General features: G+C 65.5%; 2 protein-coding genes across 15 annotated transcripts; both read left to right on the top strand.

The window, feature by feature from the left end:
- Window positions 1-737: 737 nt before the first annotated feature.
- Window positions 738-9756, top strand: MAPK12 (mitogen-activated protein kinase 12). 7 transcript variants are annotated; one of them, XM_082635709.1, is made up of 13 exons: window positions 844-858; window positions 1627-1724; window positions 1861-1926; window positions 3725-3783; window positions 4652-4763; window positions 4871-4900; window positions 5154-5201; window positions 5773-5887; window positions 6103-6174; window positions 6312-6391; window positions 6471-6549; window positions 6643-6816; window positions 9204-9756. In XM_082635709.1, the coding sequence occupies exons 3-13, from the start codon at window positions 1912-1914 to the stop codon at window positions 9281-9283; spliced, it is 864 nt and encodes a 287-aa protein (XP_082491835.1). In that variant the 5' UTR covers window positions 844-858; window positions 1627-1724; window positions 1861-1911; the 3' UTR covers window positions 9284-9756. The 7 variants fall into 7 exon arrangements, with proteins under 7 accessions (XP_082491836.1, XP_082491835.1, XP_082491830.1 ...); XM_082635710.1 differs by lacking the exon at window positions 3725-3783 and having other exon boundaries at window positions 738-858; XM_082635704.1 differs by lacking the exon at window positions 844-858 and having other exon boundaries at window positions 1068-1724.
- Window positions 9757-12095: 2339 nt separating this feature from the next.
- On the top strand, window positions 12096-17556 carry HDAC10 (histone deacetylase 10). Of its 8 annotated transcripts, none has more exons than XM_082635685.1 (19): window positions 12096-12235; window positions 12310-12444; window positions 12674-12770; window positions 13001-13098; window positions 13198-13302; window positions 13465-13533; window positions 13728-13854; window positions 14033-14098; window positions 14267-14326; window positions 14404-14457; window positions 14632-14738; window positions 14824-14891; window positions 14971-15238; window positions 15358-15442; window positions 15830-15921; window positions 16064-16120; window positions 16396-16474; window positions 16676-16858; window positions 16945-17556. In XM_082635685.1, the coding sequence occupies exons 1-19, from the start codon at window positions 12177-12179 to the stop codon at window positions 17131-17133; spliced, it is 1998 nt and encodes a 665-aa protein (XP_082491811.1). In that variant the 5' UTR covers window positions 12096-12176; the 3' UTR covers window positions 17134-17556. The 8 variants fall into 8 exon arrangements, with proteins under 8 accessions (XP_082491811.1, XP_082491812.1, XP_082491810.1 ...); XM_082635686.1 differs by having other exon boundaries at window positions 14404-14493; window positions 15010-15238; XM_082635684.1 differs by having other exon boundaries at window positions 14404-14493.
- The last annotated feature ends 71 nt before the right edge of the window (window positions 17557-17627 follow it).

Raw genomic sequence — 17627 nt, 5'->3', positions numbered from 1 at the left:
TCTATGCCTTTGCCCTAGGCCCTGGGGGTGGGAGTGGGGATCATCTGGGAGCTGGGCTTGCAGAGGCCTGGTCAGTGTGGGTGCTGGTCCTCAGGTCTTGGAGAACCCCTGGAGACCTGGCTGGGCCAAGTCCTGTGGGGGTGGGGGTGGGGGATGGGAGCAGAACTGAGACATGCCCCATTTGGGAGTCTGGCCTGATGCAGGACCCTTCTGGACCTCTGGACCCCATCACAGGGAGTAAGGGGGCCAGCTGGGGGCTTCCTGGAGGAGACAGGTGGAGCGCCACAGGTGGCCCAGGCCACGGGGATGGGCGGTTGTGGCTCCAGTGACAGCAGGCTGCCCCCAGTGACAAGCCTGCAACTCCTGAGCACCCTGATCAGATCACCGAGCAGCCCAGCTGTAAAGCTGCTCTGGCCAGGCCGGAGCTGCTGAGCTGCTGATTCATGGTGCAGGGCACAGAGGGCGGGGCAGGGGGCCCTGGGGATCTTATTACCCCACTCTCAGGTCTGGGTCACGGGGCTGGGGGCTCTGTCGTCCAGCGGCATCTGGTCCAGGATGGGGCCAGACCCCTGAAATGATGATGCCCCCACCTAAGGGTAAGGGGGCACCCACCGAGAGAGCCCCAGTAGGGCCCCCCTTCACCCCTGGGGTCAGGCACACCTCCCTGGAGAGTGGAGAGGTTTGGGCTGGGCTTTGAAGAGCAAACCTGAGGGCCTCAGCTGAGCAGGGGTGGGACAGGCAGAGGGACCTGCAAATCTCTGGGGCAGTCTCCACCCAGACGGCTGCAGTGAGGAAGAGCCTTCAGAGCACAGGGGCCCAGGGGGACCTACAAGACCCACCCTCTCTGCTTCCGGCTTGGTAGGCAGCCTGAGTTTGGGAGACAGAATCAACTTCTTCACTGGGAAAGGGGCATGGAGACAAGATAGTGGCCGGGGAACCCCGTGCTGGGGAGTGGGTGGGTCAGCCCCAGGGTGAGGGGCGTCCTGGAGGGGTGGGGAGTTGGAAGTGGGCGGGACTGGTGGACAGTGATTTGCGGTTGCGGGTAGCAGTCGACAAGCTCAGGCTGCCAGGATGGGCCAGCGCCCTGGGGGCGCGGCCGTGAGGAGGAGGCGCGAGCCCCACGGGGCCCCGCTGACACAGCCTCCACTCGGGTCCGCGTAGTTCATCCCGAGTGCGGAGTGCGGAGGCGGGCCGGGGGCTCGGGCGCCGCGTCTGGGTTCAGAATGGGACAGAGCTGTGAAGCGGCGCTCCCCTCCCCCCAGCCTCCGGCTTCCCCGGCGGCGGCCGCCGCCTCATGTTTCCGGAGGGGCCGAAGGGCGGAAGGGGCGTCACGTGCGCGCGGCCCGGGGTCCGGTTGGTCCGCCCGCAGGGGAGGGGCCGCGCGCTACCCGGGCGGGGGCTGGGCTCGGGCCGGGGTCGGCGGCTCCGGAGAGCCCGGACGCGAAAGCCGGCAGTGGGGTTCCCCGGCGACGGCGCGGAGCCGGCTCTGCCCGCGCGGTGGCCCGGGGTGCGCGCCAGGGCGTCTCACGGATACCGGGTACTCGGCCCTCGAGGCGAAGCGCCCGCGGGGTCCGCGGCGGGGGCGGTGCCCGGCCAGCCATGAGCTCTCCGCCGCCCGCCCGCAAGGGCTTTTACCGCCAGGAGGTGACCAAGACGGCCTGGGAGGTGCGCGCCGTGTACCAGGACCTGCAGCCCGTAGGCTCGGGCGCCTATGGCGCCGTGTGGTGAGCACAGGCCGGGCGGGGTGGCCGGGGGCGGGGTGGCCCGGGCCTCCCGCTAAGCGGTGCGCCCCGCAGCTCGGCGGTGGACAGCCGCACGGGCGCCAAGGTGGCCATAAAGAAGCTGTACCGGCCCTTCCAGTCCGAGCTGTTCGCCAAGCGCGCCTACCGCGAGCTGCGCCTGCTCAAGCACATGCGCCATGAGAACGTGAGTCGCGCAGCCCCCAGCTCCAGGCACGGCGTCCATCATCTCACCTCTGCTCATCTCCCTTCTCCCCCCAAATCCTGCCCCGAAGACCCGGTCCCTCCTACCCAGCCCTTGGGCTGCTCCCCTGGGTGGCGGGACGGGCGGAGGCGAGGGGTCAGGCAGTGTCCCCGGGGGGGGGGGGTCACAGTGGTGAGGGCCGAGCCCCGCTTCGTCCTAAGAGAGCTGCTTCCCCGGGGTCTAGTCCGCTCCGCCTGGGCCAGTCCCGGGAAGGACTTAGCTCTTTGGCTTCTTGCTGGAGCCCCATCTGGCTCCTCGGTCCAGGGTCTGGTCGGGGGACGGCCACTCGCCCAGGCCGGGGGGATCCTCCAGGTCTCACTCCAAACCCTGCCTCCAGCCAGGAGCCCCGAGGTGAGAGGGGACTTAAGGTGGGAGGAGCGGTTTTCCTGGAAGGGGCACTTAGCCTCTCCCGGGCATCCCCCTCCCGCCCCACCCGGCGCCCCTCCTCCAGCCCCTCTCCTGACCCCACTCCGCCTCCCTCCTCCAGCCCCTCTCCTGACCCCACTCCGCCTCCCTCCTCCAGCCCCTCTCCTGACCCCACTCTGCCTCCTGAGCCTCAGCAGCCCCTCAGCAGCCGGGTGCCGCCGCCTCCCTCCAGCGCTGCATTTCATAAACCCCTTTTCCTAGAGGAAGCAGGCTCTGAGAGGCTGACGTCCCAGTCCTGCCCCTTCTGTGCCCCCTGCCCCCAGTCCAGGCCGCCCTCTGCGCTGCAGAGGCCCAGAAGTCTCCACCAGCCTGGTGGACCCCCATTTACCTTCCGGGATTCTTGCTGAAACCTCCCGATGCCCGGGCCTCACCTGCCTCCAGGCCCCTCTCTGGATGTCCCACTGTTCTCTCCTCCCGCCGCCCATGTCTCTGGCCGTGGTGGCTGCGTTGGTCATCTAGCTGTTCCTCCACCTCGTGTCCACTCTCACCTCACTCCGGTTTGTCCCCGAATGGCAGCCAGGGGACACATTCAGCATCACACCTATTTAAACTCTTCCGCTGAGATTCCTAGGATCAAAGCAAGCCTTCACTTGGTGTTGAGGGCGTGCTTGGGTTTTCTTCGGCTTCTCTTTGGCTGTTTCCTGGCCTGGTCCTCGGCCACCTGGCCTCTCTCCCCGTATTCCTCAAGCGCTCCAAGCGTTCTGCCTCCTGCCCGGACACCATTCGCATGGCCTCTGCCAGGTGTCCCCCTGCCAGCACATCCACCTGTCCCTCCAGCCACTCTGATGTGCAGGCCTCCTGGGGTCCCTGGAGGCCCTGTCACCAGAAGCCCCAGGTGCCAGTTGTCCCATTCCCTGTCTGCTGTCCAGCACCCCCGACCAGAGGGCTGCGGGGTGGGGTCTGGCTGCCGGTGTGCTCACAGTGCTGCCTGCCTGGGCCTCTCTGGCGGAGGCACGGTCCCTGGAAGGGCCTACTAGATACTGGCTGTCCCCACACTGTTCCTGGGTCTTCACTGGGGATAGGAAGAGTGGGAGGAAAGGCCAAGGGGCTGGAGCTCCTTGGATGGCTGGGAGCTGACCTAGACTTGGGGCTGCCCCTCCCCCAAAGGATCCCGGCTGTCACCATCCAAAAATAGCCCTTGTTTATGGGCATGTGTGCCAGGACAGGGTTGAGCTGCCAGTGGGCAGAGCTGGGCCCTGTGGGCAGTGGTGGGGGAGACCAGGACAGCTGCAGGGGCCTTTCCTGCCTAGAGCAGGGTGTGCCCTCAGCTGTGTCTGTGTCCCCAGCCCACCTGGTCCTCTGGCCTCCTCCCCAGGTAATTGGGCTGCTGGATGTGTTCACACCCAATGAGACCCTGGATGATTTCACAGACTTGTGAGTGCCGGCCTGGGGCTGGCCGGGCAGAGCAGGTGGTGTTGGGTGGCTCTTGGGTGTCCACTTCAGGTCTGGGGCTGGCAGGTGGGCCGCTTGAGGCAGGCCTTGCCTTGCAGCCTGGCTGGGGGTCACGGGCACACTGCCCACCCGCTCACCACACCACAGCCCACCCCCTGCCACACGCCCCGGGGACCCACGGTGCTGGTACCACTGCGTGGATCTGGGCCTCCTCCTCCAGTGCCGGAGGTGTGAGCCTTGTACCTTAGGGTTTGTTAGTGGGTCCCGTGCTCTGGAACCCTGGCGCTAAGGGTGTGGCCTGTAACTGCAGCTGCTGACCTTTGCTGGCGGGCAGGGGGGACCCAGTGCTGCCCTGCGCCTGCCCGGGTGGCCACCCCTGGCCTCACACTGCTGTTGGCCAAGAGCCAGGGGCCTGGCCCAGGAAGGGGGGGTGCAGGACAGGCTCCTCGTTGCCTGGCCTGGCAGAGGTCAAGGACTCATGCAGGCAGGGTGTCCTGGCAGGGTGCTAAGCACCTCTCCCTGTGTCTCCGTCCACCTGCCCAGCCTGCCCCTCTGACCCAGATGTCCTGCTATCACACCCCTGCCCGCAGGCACTTCCCTCCTTTCTCACGCCCCCTCCGCTGCCCACGAGCCTTGGTCTCCCAGCCCCTAGGCCACCCTTCAGGAGTCCCCAAAGCGCAGTCCCGACCTGCCTGGCATCGCAGGGCCCGGTGGGTGGTAGGAGGGTAGAGCCCAGTGCAGTGCTGTGGGGGGTGGGGACTGGGTGCTGCAGGGTGACAGGCTCTTCCAGGGCCTGAGCCCAGGCCCACGGGCGTGACCCCTGCTGTCCGGCCCCTCCCTGACCCTGCAGTTATCTGGTGATGCCGTTCATGGGCACCGACTTGGGGAAGCTCATGAAGCACGAGAAGCTGAGTGAGGACCGAATCCAGTTTCTCGTCTACCAGATGCTCAAGGGGCTGAAGGTGGGGACATGGGGGTGCCGCCAGAGTGGGTGGGGTCCCCCTAGGTGGGGCCGGGGCTCTGACGTTCCTGCGAACTGACTGCTGCTGACCCCTCTGTGTCCCCACAGTACATCCATGCTGCTGGCGTCATCCACAGGGTGAGTCCTGGCCAAGGTGGACGCTTCCCCTGGCTGTGGGCGCGCGAGGACTCCACCTTTGGAGCTTCCTGTCTCACCCGCGAGGGGGCACCCTGCCTGCACACAGCCTGGGGACTGTGCACCTCCACCCTTCCTGGAAGGGCTGCAGGGTGGCCCAGCCTAGCCCGACGCTCCCACATTCAGTTGCTGCCCGGGCCCTTGCCCTTGCGCCCTGGGGGGTGGGGCTGCACAGCCACCTTTCTTCTGCCCCCAGGACCTGAAGCCCAGCAACCTGGCCGTGAACGAGGACTGTGAGCTCAAGGTGTGTGTTGTGTTGGGGGCTCGGGGTCTCCCCCGCACCTGTCCATCTGCCCACCAGCCCCTTGGCCCTCAGGCCTGGAGGTGGACTGGCCCAGGCCCAGGCGGAGGGACAGACCACAGCCATCCAGGCAGTGGCCGAGCAGCTGATGGGCAGATGGGCCCTGGGGAGGCACTGGGTGGGGTGGCACAGGGCATACTCCCATAGCTGCTTGAGGGGAAGGGCAGGTGGTGTCCCCAGCTCCCCGTGCCCGAGCCAGGGCAGGGCTGAGCAGGCCTTCCCAAAAGTGCTGGCTAGGGCTGGCGATTCGCAGGGAGTGGAAGTCCAGGGGAAGGAGACCCCCCGAGGGTGCCTGTTCTAAGGGTCGGGGGCAGGCACAGTCGGTTGCGCTGGGTGCACTGGCTGTGGGGAGGAAACCGCAGGGAGGCTGGGGGGGTACCTGGCTGCGACCTCGGGCCCCAGACGGTTGGCAGGAGGCCCCGGTGTGCCCAGTCCCCTTGGGGTCTTCTGGACTACGGCTGGCCCACCCACTCCCCAGGGACCGCTTGGCCCCACTTTCTGATTCTGGCTATAGATCCTGGACTTCGGCCTGGCCCGGCAGGCAGATAGCGAGATGACTGGATACGTGGTGACCCGGTGGTACCGGGCGCCTGAGGTCATCTTGAATTGGATGCACTACACACAGACGGGTGAGGGGCTGCCCGGAGACGTGGCACCAGCTTCCTAGGCCGCCCCTGCCCGGGCTGCTCTGCGGGGAGGCTGCTGAGCTGGGCCGGGGCTGGGCAGGGCGTGGTCGGCTAGATGGCTCCTGGGCCCATGCCCTCCTCCACCGCCCCCACTCCTGCGTCTGTGTGTGCCCCCTTCCCCAGCCCACAGAGCCCTGATAGAGGGGCTTCTGTCTCAGTGGACATCTGGTCAGTGGGCTGCATCATGGCTGAGATGATCACAGGGAAGACGCTCTTCAAAGGCAGTGACCGTATCCTACACCTGGAGCTGGGTGCGGGGGAGGCTTACCCTACACCTGCGGGGAGCAGGCCAGGCACACGGCCCAGGCTGGGTGGGTGGGTGAGCTCTGCCCTCTGGCCCCGCACTGTGCTCCTGACCTCAGCCAAGACCTGGACCAGCTGAAGGAGATCATGAAGGTGACGGGGACGCCTCCCGCCGAGTTTGTGCAGAGGCTGCAGAGTGCCGAGGTCACTTGGGGGCCGGGAGTGAGCTGGAGGCCTGGGTCTGGGCCTGGGGGCTGGCGCCTCACCCTTTCTTCCCACACAGGCTCAGAACTACATGAAGGGCCTCCCCGAACTAGAGAAAAAGGATTTTGCTGCCATCCTGACCAACGCGAGCCCTCTGGGTAGGGTGGGACTGCGGTGGGCACGGGGTCAGTGACGTGGGTACTGGGGCCTGGGACCCTCCCCTCGGCCTGCCTGATCCGCCCTTCCCCCAGCCGTGAACCTCCTGGAGAAGATGCTGGTGCTGGATGCGGAGCGGCGGGTGACGGCGGCCAAGGCGCTGACCCACCCCTACTTCGAGTCGCTGCACGACACGGAGGATGAGCCCAAAGCCCAAAAGTACGATGAATCCTTTGATGACGTGGACCGCACGCTGGAAGAGTGGAAGCGTGAGTGGGGGGCTCTGGGCAGGGCCTGTGGCTGGACCCCACCAGCCCCGTGCAGGTGGCCAGGGCTCAAGAGTCTTGGGTCCCCCCCACCCTGGGATGCAGCTTAGGTGAGGAACACAGTGGAAGTCAGGGGGCAGCTGGGCGACCTGAGCACTTGGCCTCTCCCGGCCCCCAGGCCTGCCAGCATGTCTCCCCACGTCTAGGCCAGAGGCCGGGCTACCCCGGAGACCCTCAGCACCCACTCCCCCAGGCCTCTCTGCTCATACCTCTTGAATCTTCTGGCCTCTGTGCCCCTTTCAGGACCCCTCCTACCTAGACAGCTGCACAGCCCTCGTCCTGCCAGCAGGATCAGGTCCGCTCCAGGCAGTCCATAGCACCTCCCCCTTCCTCACTACCCCTCGCCCGTCCCCTCTAGCCCCACTGAGCACTTCAGACCTTCCTCTGCCTGTGCTCTGCATCTCCAGGCTTTGCATTGGCCCGGAGACCGAGGGCCCCTCTCTTCATCTCTGAGGGCTCCTGACACCTGCTTAGCCTGAGGCTGGGCTCAGGGCCGCCTGCCCAGTCCCCGGGCCTCCCTCTGCTGGGGCCCTGACGCCCCATGCTGGAACCGGCCTTGTCTAGCTCCACTCTGGCATGGCAGGCATCTTCTCTCGGTGGCTGCGGGACCCGCCTGGGGGAGCAGGGACGTCTGAGGGCAGCAGTTAGTGCAGACGGAGCTGTGGCACTGGTCGCCACTGTCCTAGACCCCGTCCTGGCTGTGCCTCAGACCTGGGGCCTCGGTCCTGGATGTGGGGGGTAGAGGTGGGGCTGGACGGGTTGTGCTTCTCAAACCACATTCTTCAGGGTCATTGGGGAGCCCCAGCAGCGGCTCTGCCCTTATCTGTGCTGTGTTTTGTGCTTGTAAGTTCTCTGTTGCTAGAAAGGTAACAAGAAAACCGAAAACCATGGGCCACAGGATCCTCTCTGCGGTCTCCGCCACAAACTGTAGTAAGAGCTTTTGCTTTTACTACAGACCACGGTGGACACGTGGTCTGTTTGTGGTTGAGCCCCTGGTCAGGAATGCAAACTCATCACCTCCTGTTTCCCCGGGAAAAGCCAGCTTTACAGCAAGGATCTCTCCACACAAACCTTCCCTGTGTGGATGGGCCCCTGCACCAGAGTTAGATGAGGGCCTGGGAGGCACCCCATGGGGTAGCAATACAACTGTGCCGTGTGCTGGGCAAACCACACAGACCACCTGCTCTAAAGGCACAGTCCTTCCTGAACTGGGCTTGTGGAGTACCAGTGGTCCCCCAAACATGCGTTCCCGTGGCCAGGTGAGCATGGGCACCCTGGGGTAGGTGGAGCGGAACTGTCCTTTTGCAGGCTGGTCAGAGGGGAGGCGGAGCAGCACCCCCCTTCCTTTGGGACGGCTTGCTCTGGGCATGGTTCAGGGAACATGAGCACCGGTGAGGAAGCTGGATGCTGCAGGTAGTTGGTGGGAATTCCACACTCGTTTATTAATTAATTAATTAATTTCTGGATGCATTGGGTCTTCGTTGTTGGGTCTTAGTTGCTGCGCGCGGGCTTTCTCTAGTTGTGGCGAGCAGGGGCTACTCTTCGTTGCAGTGCGAGGGCTTCTCATTGCGGTGGCTTCTCGTTGCAGAGCTTGGGTTCTAGGCGCACGGGCTTCAGTAGTTGTGGCATGTGGGCTCAGTAGTTGTGGCTCGTGGGCTCTAGAGTGCAGGCTCAATAGTTGTGGTGCATGGGCTTAGTTGCTCTGCGGCATGTGGGATCTTCCCGGACCAGCGGTCAAACCCATGTCCCCTGCGTTCGCAGGCAGATTCTCAACCACTGCGCCACCAGGGAAGTCCCCACACTCATTTAAACCTTCATAGATGTTCTGGATCCAGAAGCTGGGGTGTGCCCTGGTGGGACCCTGAGCAACTCCCCTCAAGTGAACACATTGGTTTACACTCCTCAGATGTCCTCTGTTCACTGAGGCAGGCTGTGGAGCCAAGGCCACCCTAGGGGCCGTGGGTGTGGGTTACAGGAGCCCTGTCAGGGTGGACAGTCCCTGTGGATGGACACAGGTGGACTTGCACATGTGGGACAAAGGAGCCCCCCTGGTGCCTGGACCCCAGCGGTGATCTCTGACCCTGTTATTTTGGGGGGCGGGCGGGCTCCCTAGTTCAGTGACTAACAGCCTGTGCTTTGGGCCTCCTCTCTCCACCCCCACCCCAAGTGGAACCTCATGGGACTTATCGCTGGTCCCTGCGAGTACCAATGAGCTGGGCCCAGTGCTTCGTCTTGGTCACTGGCGTCCATCCTTGGTGCGCACTGTGGAGCTGTCTTAACAGGTGATGGGCCCGTTCTCCCATGACTCTGTCCCTCTCACCCTGCCCCAGGTGTCACATATAGAGAGGTGCTCAGCTTCAAGCCTCCCCGACAGCTGGGGGCCAAGGTCTCCAAGGAGACGGCCCTGTGAATACCCCTGGGCCCTGGGCCTGGAAGGGAGATCCTGTCTGCCACTGGGACCTTGGCCGGGGCTTGCATCCCAGGAGTCCCCTCGTTCCATGGAGCCTCTTCTGGAAGCCTGTTCCCCTGCTCTCAGAGCCCACCTCAGCCTAACCTTGGAGGAGCACCTGGACTTTCTGGACAGGACGCCCACCTGACCTGGGGGCTGGGCTCTGACCCCCTGAGCAGTGGTCCCCTCCCCCAGGGTGCAGCAGAAGCCTCAGAACCTGTGGGGTGGGATGGGGTTTGGGGTCAAAGCCTAGTCTCTGACCCTGCCTGCTCTGGACTGTGCTGAAAAGGAAGGACAGGAGGGTGCAGAGCGCTGACTCAGGGACCTGTCTCCTGGGGTCGTTGGTGTGGACGCTCCTGCACCACCCCCCTTAGATGTACATGGCCACGTGGTGTGGCCACACGGCTGGAGGAAATAAACCCTTTTGTAGCTCCCACTCCGCTTCACTTCCCGATTCCTGGGCTGGATCTACACCTTTAGGCTTTTGTATGGAGTAAGGGGGCTGGCCTGGGAGCCTCGGCCCCATCTTGAGCCACTGGGCCTGGGCACCTCCTCCCTCCCAGGTCACAAAGCTGGTGCCCACCTACACCCCCATCCTGTGCCAGTGAGCCCCAAGTCTGGAGCCCCCCACATTTAGGGCTTGGCCCTGCCCCTCTTGTGGGGTGGCCTTCCTCTAAGCTAAGATCCTGGAGCCAGACCCAGGGCAGGGCCTGATGTGGGTGAGGGGGTTAGGGTCCAGCTTGGGTCTCAGTCCCAGGTGTTTGGGCTCCCTGCACTCTCCAAGGCCAGGTTCTTGGGGAGGTGGGGTCACGCTAGACGCCTCGAGGCACCTCAGGTGTCTCTGAGACGTCTGTGCCTTAGCATAAGGGTGGTTTCTGTGCTCTTTTTCCTGCCCCTCCCCCGGCCATGCCCCACCGCCATTGGCGAGCCCGCGGAGCCCTCTGCCGGCCATTCGACGTCTCCGAGGACTGGCAGCTGGGTCAGGGGTCACTCTAGGGCTCCTGCGCCCGCCCTGGCTCCTCCCACATGTCCCCCGGCAGGCCTGCCCAAAGCGGGGCCCGGCCATCACCCTTCTCCCGGCCTGGGGCTCAGATGGACGCGCCCAGTCGGTCCAGCCGAATAGGTCAGAGGAGTTGCCAGAGTGGATACCTGCCTTCTCTGCCCAGGGGCCCTCCCGCACCTCTGACGGAGCCCCGCCCAGGCCCTCGGCTCTCAGCGATCCAGGCGGGGCGGTCTGGCGCAGGCCCCGCCTTTGCGGCCACGTGCCCAGGACGGCCAACCAGCACGCTGTTTTCCGGCCGCCGTGATTGGCTCAGGGGCGGGCACGTCTTCCCGGAGCCCGCAGGCCGCCGGCTACCCGCGCCAGCAGGTAGCGTGGCCAGGACGGTGGCGATCCACGCGGGGCTGCTTGCCGCGGGCAGCGGGGCCCTGTCAGGGCCTCCCTCTGCATCCATCCCACCTTGGGGATCGCCTCCGAACAGCCGGAGCGACCAGAGAACGGTACTGGGGCATGCCCACCCCAGGGCCCCACCTCCTAGACTTCAGGGCCCCTGCTCACGTCCCGCCTCCAAGAGACCGCCTCCAGGGCTCCGCCTCCAAGACCCGGGACCCCACCCGCGGCGGCCCCGCCTCCAAGATGCCCGCCTTCCCAGACACCCCCCAGGAACCACCCCCGATCCAAGCCCTGCCTCAAAAGGGTCCGCCAGGGCCCCGCCTCCAAGACCAGACCCCGCCCATGTCCCCGTCCCCAAAGACCCGCGGGCCCCCACCCCCACCCCGCCCCGGCTCAGTCCCCAGAAATCCCCTCTGTTTGAGGCCGGGGGGGTCCCTGTTTCCTCCCCTCTTTGGTCATCTTGTTCTTGGCTGGGCCCGCGCCTCCTCCTTTACTGGCCTCATTCGTTCACTCACTCATTCCTCCCTCGCCCAGACACTCCCTCTGTTGGCCTCCGCCCTGCCTACCCCGACGCTGCGCCGCTCCTGTCCAGCCTCTCTGCCACAACTCTGACCCTCCGACTCGTCCGCTCTTCGGTCAGGGGTCTTCCTGGAGCTTAAATCGGATACTGTCACTCCCTTCTTGAACCTTGGGGGCAGCGCTGCGCTGCGGCCCAGGCCGGGCTAAGCCACGACCACCGTCCCCGGTCGAGGCTCTCTCCTCCTTGTGGCCTTGCCCCTAAGGACCCTCGGCCTCGCGCTCCTTCCCGCGCAGCTCCTCCCTGAGCCCTTGCCGGAGGCCCTCGGTCAGCGCTGGGCGCGATGGGCTACTGACGCGTCTGACCCGTGGCCTGCGGGGTCAGGGTGGGCCTGGGGGAGGCTTGGGGCGGAGGGGCACGGACCGGCGTGGCTCGGCTCATAGCACGCAGCTGGGGCCGCCGTGACGGTCCGCAGGAGCCTGGGCACACTGGCCCTCCGTCCTCGCACCCATCCCCTCCGACTTACGCAGGGGCGCCGAGGCCGGCGACCCTCTCCCGGCTCCGGCGAGAGTAGGAGGTGGAGCCTCAGCTGGAGGGAAGGGCGGCGTGGGCAGAGCCCCGAGGGGCCCAGTCTTCGGCCCGCCCCGCTGCATCGGGGCGGGGTTTGGGGCAGCCGGAGGCGGGTCCATGCCAGGTCCTAGTTGGAGGAAGCCGGAAGCCGAGCCCCGCGAGCCACCCTATCGACCGCTGCCCCGCTCTGGCGCCAGCCGGGCCTGGGGCCTCCTTCCTGTCCGGGCTCCGCGCCCGCGCCCCGGGCTGTGCTCCAGGCGTTGGGCTGCTCCCTGGGGCTGCCAAGGGGGGCGGGCAGTGCACTCACCTGCCTGTGAGTGGTAGTGTTTGGGTCCTGCCCACCCTGAGTGGCCCAGAGTGACCACGGTCAGGCCATGGGGACCGCACTTGTGTACCACGAGGACATGACAGCTGCCCGGCTGCTCTGGGACGAGTAAGTGGGACCTGGCAGAGGCAGAGGTGGGGGATGAGGAGGGGCTCTGGACTCTGAGCTCTCTGTCCATTCAGCCCCGAGTGCGAGATCGAGTGCCCGGAGCGCCTGACCACAGTCCTGGAGCGCCTGCAGCAGCGTGGCCTGGAGCAAAGGTGTCTGCGGCTGGCAGCCCGGGAGGCCTCAGAGGCGGAACTGGGCCTGGTGCACAGGTCAGACTTGGGGTGGGCATCCTGCCCTTGAAGCCGTGGTCCAGGACCTGGGCCTGCCCCAGCCTGCTGGTGCCTGGCAAACAGAGCCTCCCCACCAAGCCTCAGTTTCACCTTTGGATGGGTGGATGCGGGAGCAGTGAGGGGGGCAGTCCCACTGGGGGTCCAGGCCCTGTTTCTCCTCTGCCTGCTCCTCCAGGTGACCCTGCCTTGCCTGCCTGACCCTTTGCAGCCCGGAGTATGTGGCCCTGTTGCAGGGGACCCAGGCCTTGGGCACCGGGGAGCTCCAGACCCTGTCTGGACAGTACGATGCCGTCTACTTCCACCCGGTGCGTGCCCTGGGGACACACCCACCCACCCAGTCACACATCCGGGTACTCGTGCCTGTTCACGGGCAATGTTCCCGTGTGCCAGTGCCCTGCTGGCTGCTGCTGCGGGCACCCGGGACTGGCCTGGCCAGTTCTGCGCAGTGCTTGGTGCTCTGCAGCCTGGCACAGGACTTGGTAGAGCCTGTGAGGGGTAGTGGGCAGGGGGCTTACCTGCACCCCTGCCCTGGCAGAGTACCTACCACTGTGCCCGGCTGGCCGCGGGGGCGGCGCTGCAGCTGGTGGATGCCGTGCTGGCGGGAGCTGTGCGCAACGGACTCGCCCTGGTGAGGTGAGAGCTGCCCCCTGCCCTGGCCGCCCTGACCTGTGGGTGGCCCTGTGAGGACGCAGGATGACCCTGACACGCCCCACACCCCACTCCCACCCCCAGGCCTCCTGGGCACCATAGCCAGAGGGCTGCCGCTAATGGATTCTGCGTGTTCAACAACGTGGCCATAGCGGCCAAACATGCCCAGAGGCAGCACGGGCTGCACAGGTTTGTGCCAGCCTGACTGCAGGGTGAGGCCCAGGCCAGAGGGGAAGGGGGTGGAGGGGGCCTTTGAGGGACCCCACCCAGCTCCTTCCCATCCTGGGCCTGGCTCCTGGCTTGGAGGTGGGAGGCCCTGCCCTCAGTGACCCCAGAGCTGTCTGTCCCCAGGATCCTCATCGTTGACTGGGATGTCCACCATGGCCAGGGCATCCAGTATATCTTTGAGAACGACCCCAGGTAAGCTGGGGGTGGGGACAATACCCTCCCCTGCGACCCTCCCCTGCGACCCTACTTTTCAGGATGAGCACAGCCCGGCCTGGGAAAGTCTGAGGGAGCAGACGTGGCTGTGTGCTCGGTGGGGTGGGGTTAGGCTTCTGCAAGGAGCCCTGGGGCTGAGGGGCCTGCCCTCTGGCCCCGGCTGACTGTCGCAGCGTCCTCTATTTCTCCTGGCACCGCTATGAGCACGGGCGCTTCTGGCCCTATCTCCGAGAGTCAGATGCAGACGCTGTTGGGCAGGGCCCGGGCCTTGGCTTCACTGTCAACCTGCCCTGGAACCAGGTGCTTGCCCCTCACCCCGGGCCCCCCACCCAGAGCCCCTCCCCCAGCCCACATTCCCCCCTCCCCCGAGTGCAAGCCCAGGGCGTCCTGCCACGATCACCCCCAGAGCCCAGGCCCCAGGGGTGAGGACCCCGCCGTCCTCCCTGGCAGGTCCAGCACTGATGTCCCTTGGCCACAGGTCGGGATGGGAAATGCTGACTACGTGGCTGCCTTCCTGCACGTGCTGCTGCCTGTGGCCTTCGAGGTGACCGTGTGGGGGGTGGAAGTGGTTTCGGTGGCAGGGGGGTGGGGGCGATGCGGTGCCCAGAGTGGAACAGAGCCCCTGGGGTGAGGAGGGTCTCTCTGGAGGGGCCTCCCCTCCGCCTCAGCTCCAGCTTCTTTTCTGCCTCTCCCCACTGGGCCCTGCCTGCAGTTCGACCCTGAGCTGGTCCTAGTCTCCGCGGGATTTGACTCAGCCATCGGGGATCCCGAGGTGAGGGCCTGGCCTGGCTAGGGAGGGCTTCTGGAGTCCTGGGGCCAGGTTCTCGTCACACCTGGCTCTGGTTGCAGGGGCAGATGCAGGCCACGCCAGAGTGCTTTGCCCACCTCACGCAGCTGCTGCAGGTGCTCGCTGGTGGCCGGGTCTGCGCCGTGCTGGAGGTGATTGTGGCGAGCTGGGAGGGTGCATGGGCCGGAGGCTGAGATGTGGTTGGAGGGGTCCTGCCTTGTGGGGCAGGGCGTCCTGCCTGGGACCCTGACACCCCTGCCCTTAGTGTCTCTGCCCCCTCCTCACCCCAGGGTGGCTACCACCTGGAGTCACTCTCGCAGTCCGTGTGCATGATGGTGCAAGCGCTGCTGGGCGACCCTGTCCCGCCCCTGTCGGGGCCCATGGTGCCGCATGGCAGGTGCGGGGGGGGGGGCAGGACGGAGGAGGGTGGGAAGGGCCAGGGGTGGGAGGCCAGGCCTCACTGATCCTGCTTCTCCTCGCAGCGCCCTGGAGTCCATCCAGAGTGTCCGGGCAGCCCAGGCCCCTCACTGGATGAGCCTCCAGCAGCAAGGTCAGCGTGGCCTGGGTCGGCAGGCGGGATGGTGCCGCAGGCTCTCATGCCGTGGCTGTGACACTGAACCACCCCCTAGGTGTGGCCCCTGTACTGAGTCCCAGCCCCCGCTCCCCAGAGGGGAGGCCCTCGCCTCTGCTGCCGCCCCGGGGGCCCGAATTCAAGGCAGCAGCGACCCAGAACGTGGCTGCCCTGAGCTCCTTCCTGGACCAGCTGCGCCTCAGTCCCACGCCCCCTGTACGCACGGCTGTGGCCTTGACTGCGCCAGATGCTACCCTGGCCCTGCCCTCTGATGTCCTCTGTGAGGAGGGGTCAGCCCCACAGGAGGAGACGCAGGCCTGGGCCAGGTAGGCAGGGTGGGCCTGGGGAGAAGCCCGGGACCATGTCTGCACATGTGCCTGTGTGACTCATCTGTGGTCCGTGTGTCATTCTGTGTCCTTGTGTCCTTCTGGTTTGTCCACCACAGGCCACATGAGGCCCTGGCCCAGGACAGGGCCCTCACTGCACTCGGGAAGGTCCTGTACCTTTTGGACAGGATCCTGGATGGGCAGGTAGGGGCACTGGGGAGGGGCTGGGGGGTGCCTGGAGTCAGGGGCAGGGCCCAGGACCTGCCTGCGACAGATGGCCTGTCCAGGGGAGGGCTGGGTGGTACAGAACCATGTGGACAGGAGCATTGCCTTGTGCCCAGGACCCTTCCCAAAACAGCCCCCAGGGACAGGGTTCAGGAACACCCCCCTCAGTTCCCTCAACGAAATGCTCTTTGGCAGAGAAGTGAAGGGGATGATTTATAGTTTCATGCATCTTATTTTCAGAAATGGAGCAATTTGACCTCAGAGTGCACAGGTGACAGCCATGTAGACACGGGCCAAAAGAAGGGACAGATGGGTCTGTATACCTGGTGTGGGAGTTACCCTCTACACCTGTTATTCACTCTACAGGTGAGCAGTGGCATTGCAGTCACCCCAGCCTCTGCTGCAGCTGCCACCCTGGATGTGGCCATTCGGTGTGGCCTGTCCCACGGAGCCCAGAGGTAAGCCTCACATGGCTGGTCTGAGGCTATGAGGCAGGGCCCATGGGCACCCCCTGCCCTGGCTGGTCATGTGGGAATGGCTCTGGGAATGGGCTCCAGGCGGGGTGACTGCAGCTTATCCAGGAGCCAACTCTTCCTCCAGGCTGCTTTGTCTGGCTGTGGGGCAGCTGGATCGGCCCCCAGATCTCACGGATGACGGGTATGACTCTCAGGTCACGTGTATGTCCAGTTCTGCAAGTATGTGGGTGGGCACATCACCCTGGACCCCCAGGGGTGACAGGTGGGCAGGGTGTTCTGCAGCTGGAGTTTGGCAGAAGGGCCCCTGGGAGCAATGCCAGGAGGGTCTCCAGCACAGAGGGTCAGCAGTCTTAGCATCCCTGCCGCTGAGCTGTCCTTCTTCTGTCTGGGCTCTCGACGGTGGGCGGCATCTCACACACAAGCTCATGTATCCATATGCTTGCTCTCCCCTGGAAGGAGGAATCTCTGGCTGAATATTGGGGGCAAGGAGGCAGCTGCCCTGTCCATGTTCCACGTCTCTGTGCCACTGCCAGGGGTGAGTGATGGTGTCACAGGGCAGGGCAGCTGCTGCTCACTGGCATCGGCATGAAGGCCAGGCCCCTGGCCTTCACCTGCCCTTCCTGGCGGGACTGTGGGCGTGTCTGCCCACCTGAGATTGGGAGGTGGGGTGGCGTGAGCCAGCTGGAGGGGTGTTCCCTGGATGAGGGGTTGGGCTATGTTACTGTCCCTTCCATAGACGACCGGAGGGTTTCTGAGCTGTGTCCTGGCCCTGGTGCTGCCCCTGGCCTACAGCTTCCAGCCTGACCTGGTGCTGGTGGCGCTGGGGCCCGCCCATGGCCTGCGGGACCCCCAAGCTGCACTCCTGGCTGCGCTGCTTCGGGGCCCAGCAGGGGGCCGAGTCTTGGCCCTTGTGGATGAGGTGAGTTGGGTGGGGTGGACCTGCTGTGGGGTGGGAGGTGAGGAGAAACCAGCAACTCAGTGCTTCCACCTCTGCTGCTGACTCAGGAATCCACACCCCAGCTTGCGGTGGTCCTGGCCAGGGTGTTGCATGGAGAGGCAGCCCCCAGCCTGGGTCCCTTCTCCATGGCCTCCCCAGAGGACGTGCAGTCCCTGGTGCAGCTAAGAGGGCAGCTGGAGCCACGGTGGAAGATGCTGCAGGTGGCCAGTGAGACTGGGGGGCCAGGCTCAGGCTGAATGCTTGGGGCCTTGGGCGACAGCTGCCTTAGAGCTCTGTGGGGAGACGGGCTCACGTCCTGGGGAGTGGGGTGCTGCCCTGAACCAGCGCATAGCCGCGTCAAGCAGTTGTGCACCTCTTCCCAGCTCCTCCTTGAGTGCTGTGACCTGGTAGCTTGAAATCGGCCAGGGTGGGAGTATTTACACCCCAGAAAAGACACTACCAACTAGTCCCCCGAGAGCCTGTTGTTAACCATTCCCCAGCACACCTCTGCGCGAGGCCTCTGTCCTGAGGGCCAGGCTACGGGGCTGCCCAGGACACTGGCTCAGGGGCTCTGTATCCCCCGCCCCAGCGCGGGCTCCCCCTCCGGCGACCCGTCTCTGCACGGACGGCCCCTCCCTCGCTCCCTCCCCGCCCAATCAGTAAACGTCGGTTAAGCGAAAGTCTGACTCCGTCTCCCTTATTGAGCCCGATTTAGTTAACTCAGTTGGTTCCGGACACAGTTTCCCGACCC

This window comes from Mesoplodon mirus, assembly GCF_964341445.2.
Source record: "Mesoplodon mirus genome assembly, chromosome: 11".
Classification (NCBI taxonomy): Eukaryota; Metazoa; Chordata; class Mammalia; order Artiodactyla; family Ziphiidae; genus Mesoplodon; species Mesoplodon mirus.
This window is presented reverse-complemented; position numbering and strand designations above follow the sequence as displayed.

Coding starts and splice junctions, on each gene's coding strand:
- MAPK12 (XM_082635704.1), top strand. CDS start 1,224: ATGGGACAGAGCTGTGAAGCGGCGCTCCCCTCCCCCCAGCCTCCGGCT. Junction 4,901..5,153: donor CTGCTGGCGTCATCCACAGG/GTGAGTCCTGGC, acceptor TTCTGCCCCCAG/GACCTGAAGCCCAGCAACCT. Junction 5,888..6,102: donor GATGCACTACACACAGACGG/GTGAGGGGCTGC, acceptor CTTCTGTCTCAG/TGGACATCTGGTCAGTGGGC.
- HDAC10 (XM_082635684.1), top strand. CDS start 12,177: ATGGGGACCGCACTTGTGTACCACGAGGACATGACAGCTGCCCGGCTG. Junction 13,534..13,727: donor ATCTTTGAGAACGACCCCAG/GTAAGCTGGGGG, acceptor TGACTGTCGCAG/CGTCCTCTATTTCTCCTGGC. Junction 16,121..16,395: donor CCAGATCTCACGGATGACGG/GTATGACTCTCA, acceptor CTCCCCTGGAAG/GAGGAATCTCTGGCTGAATA.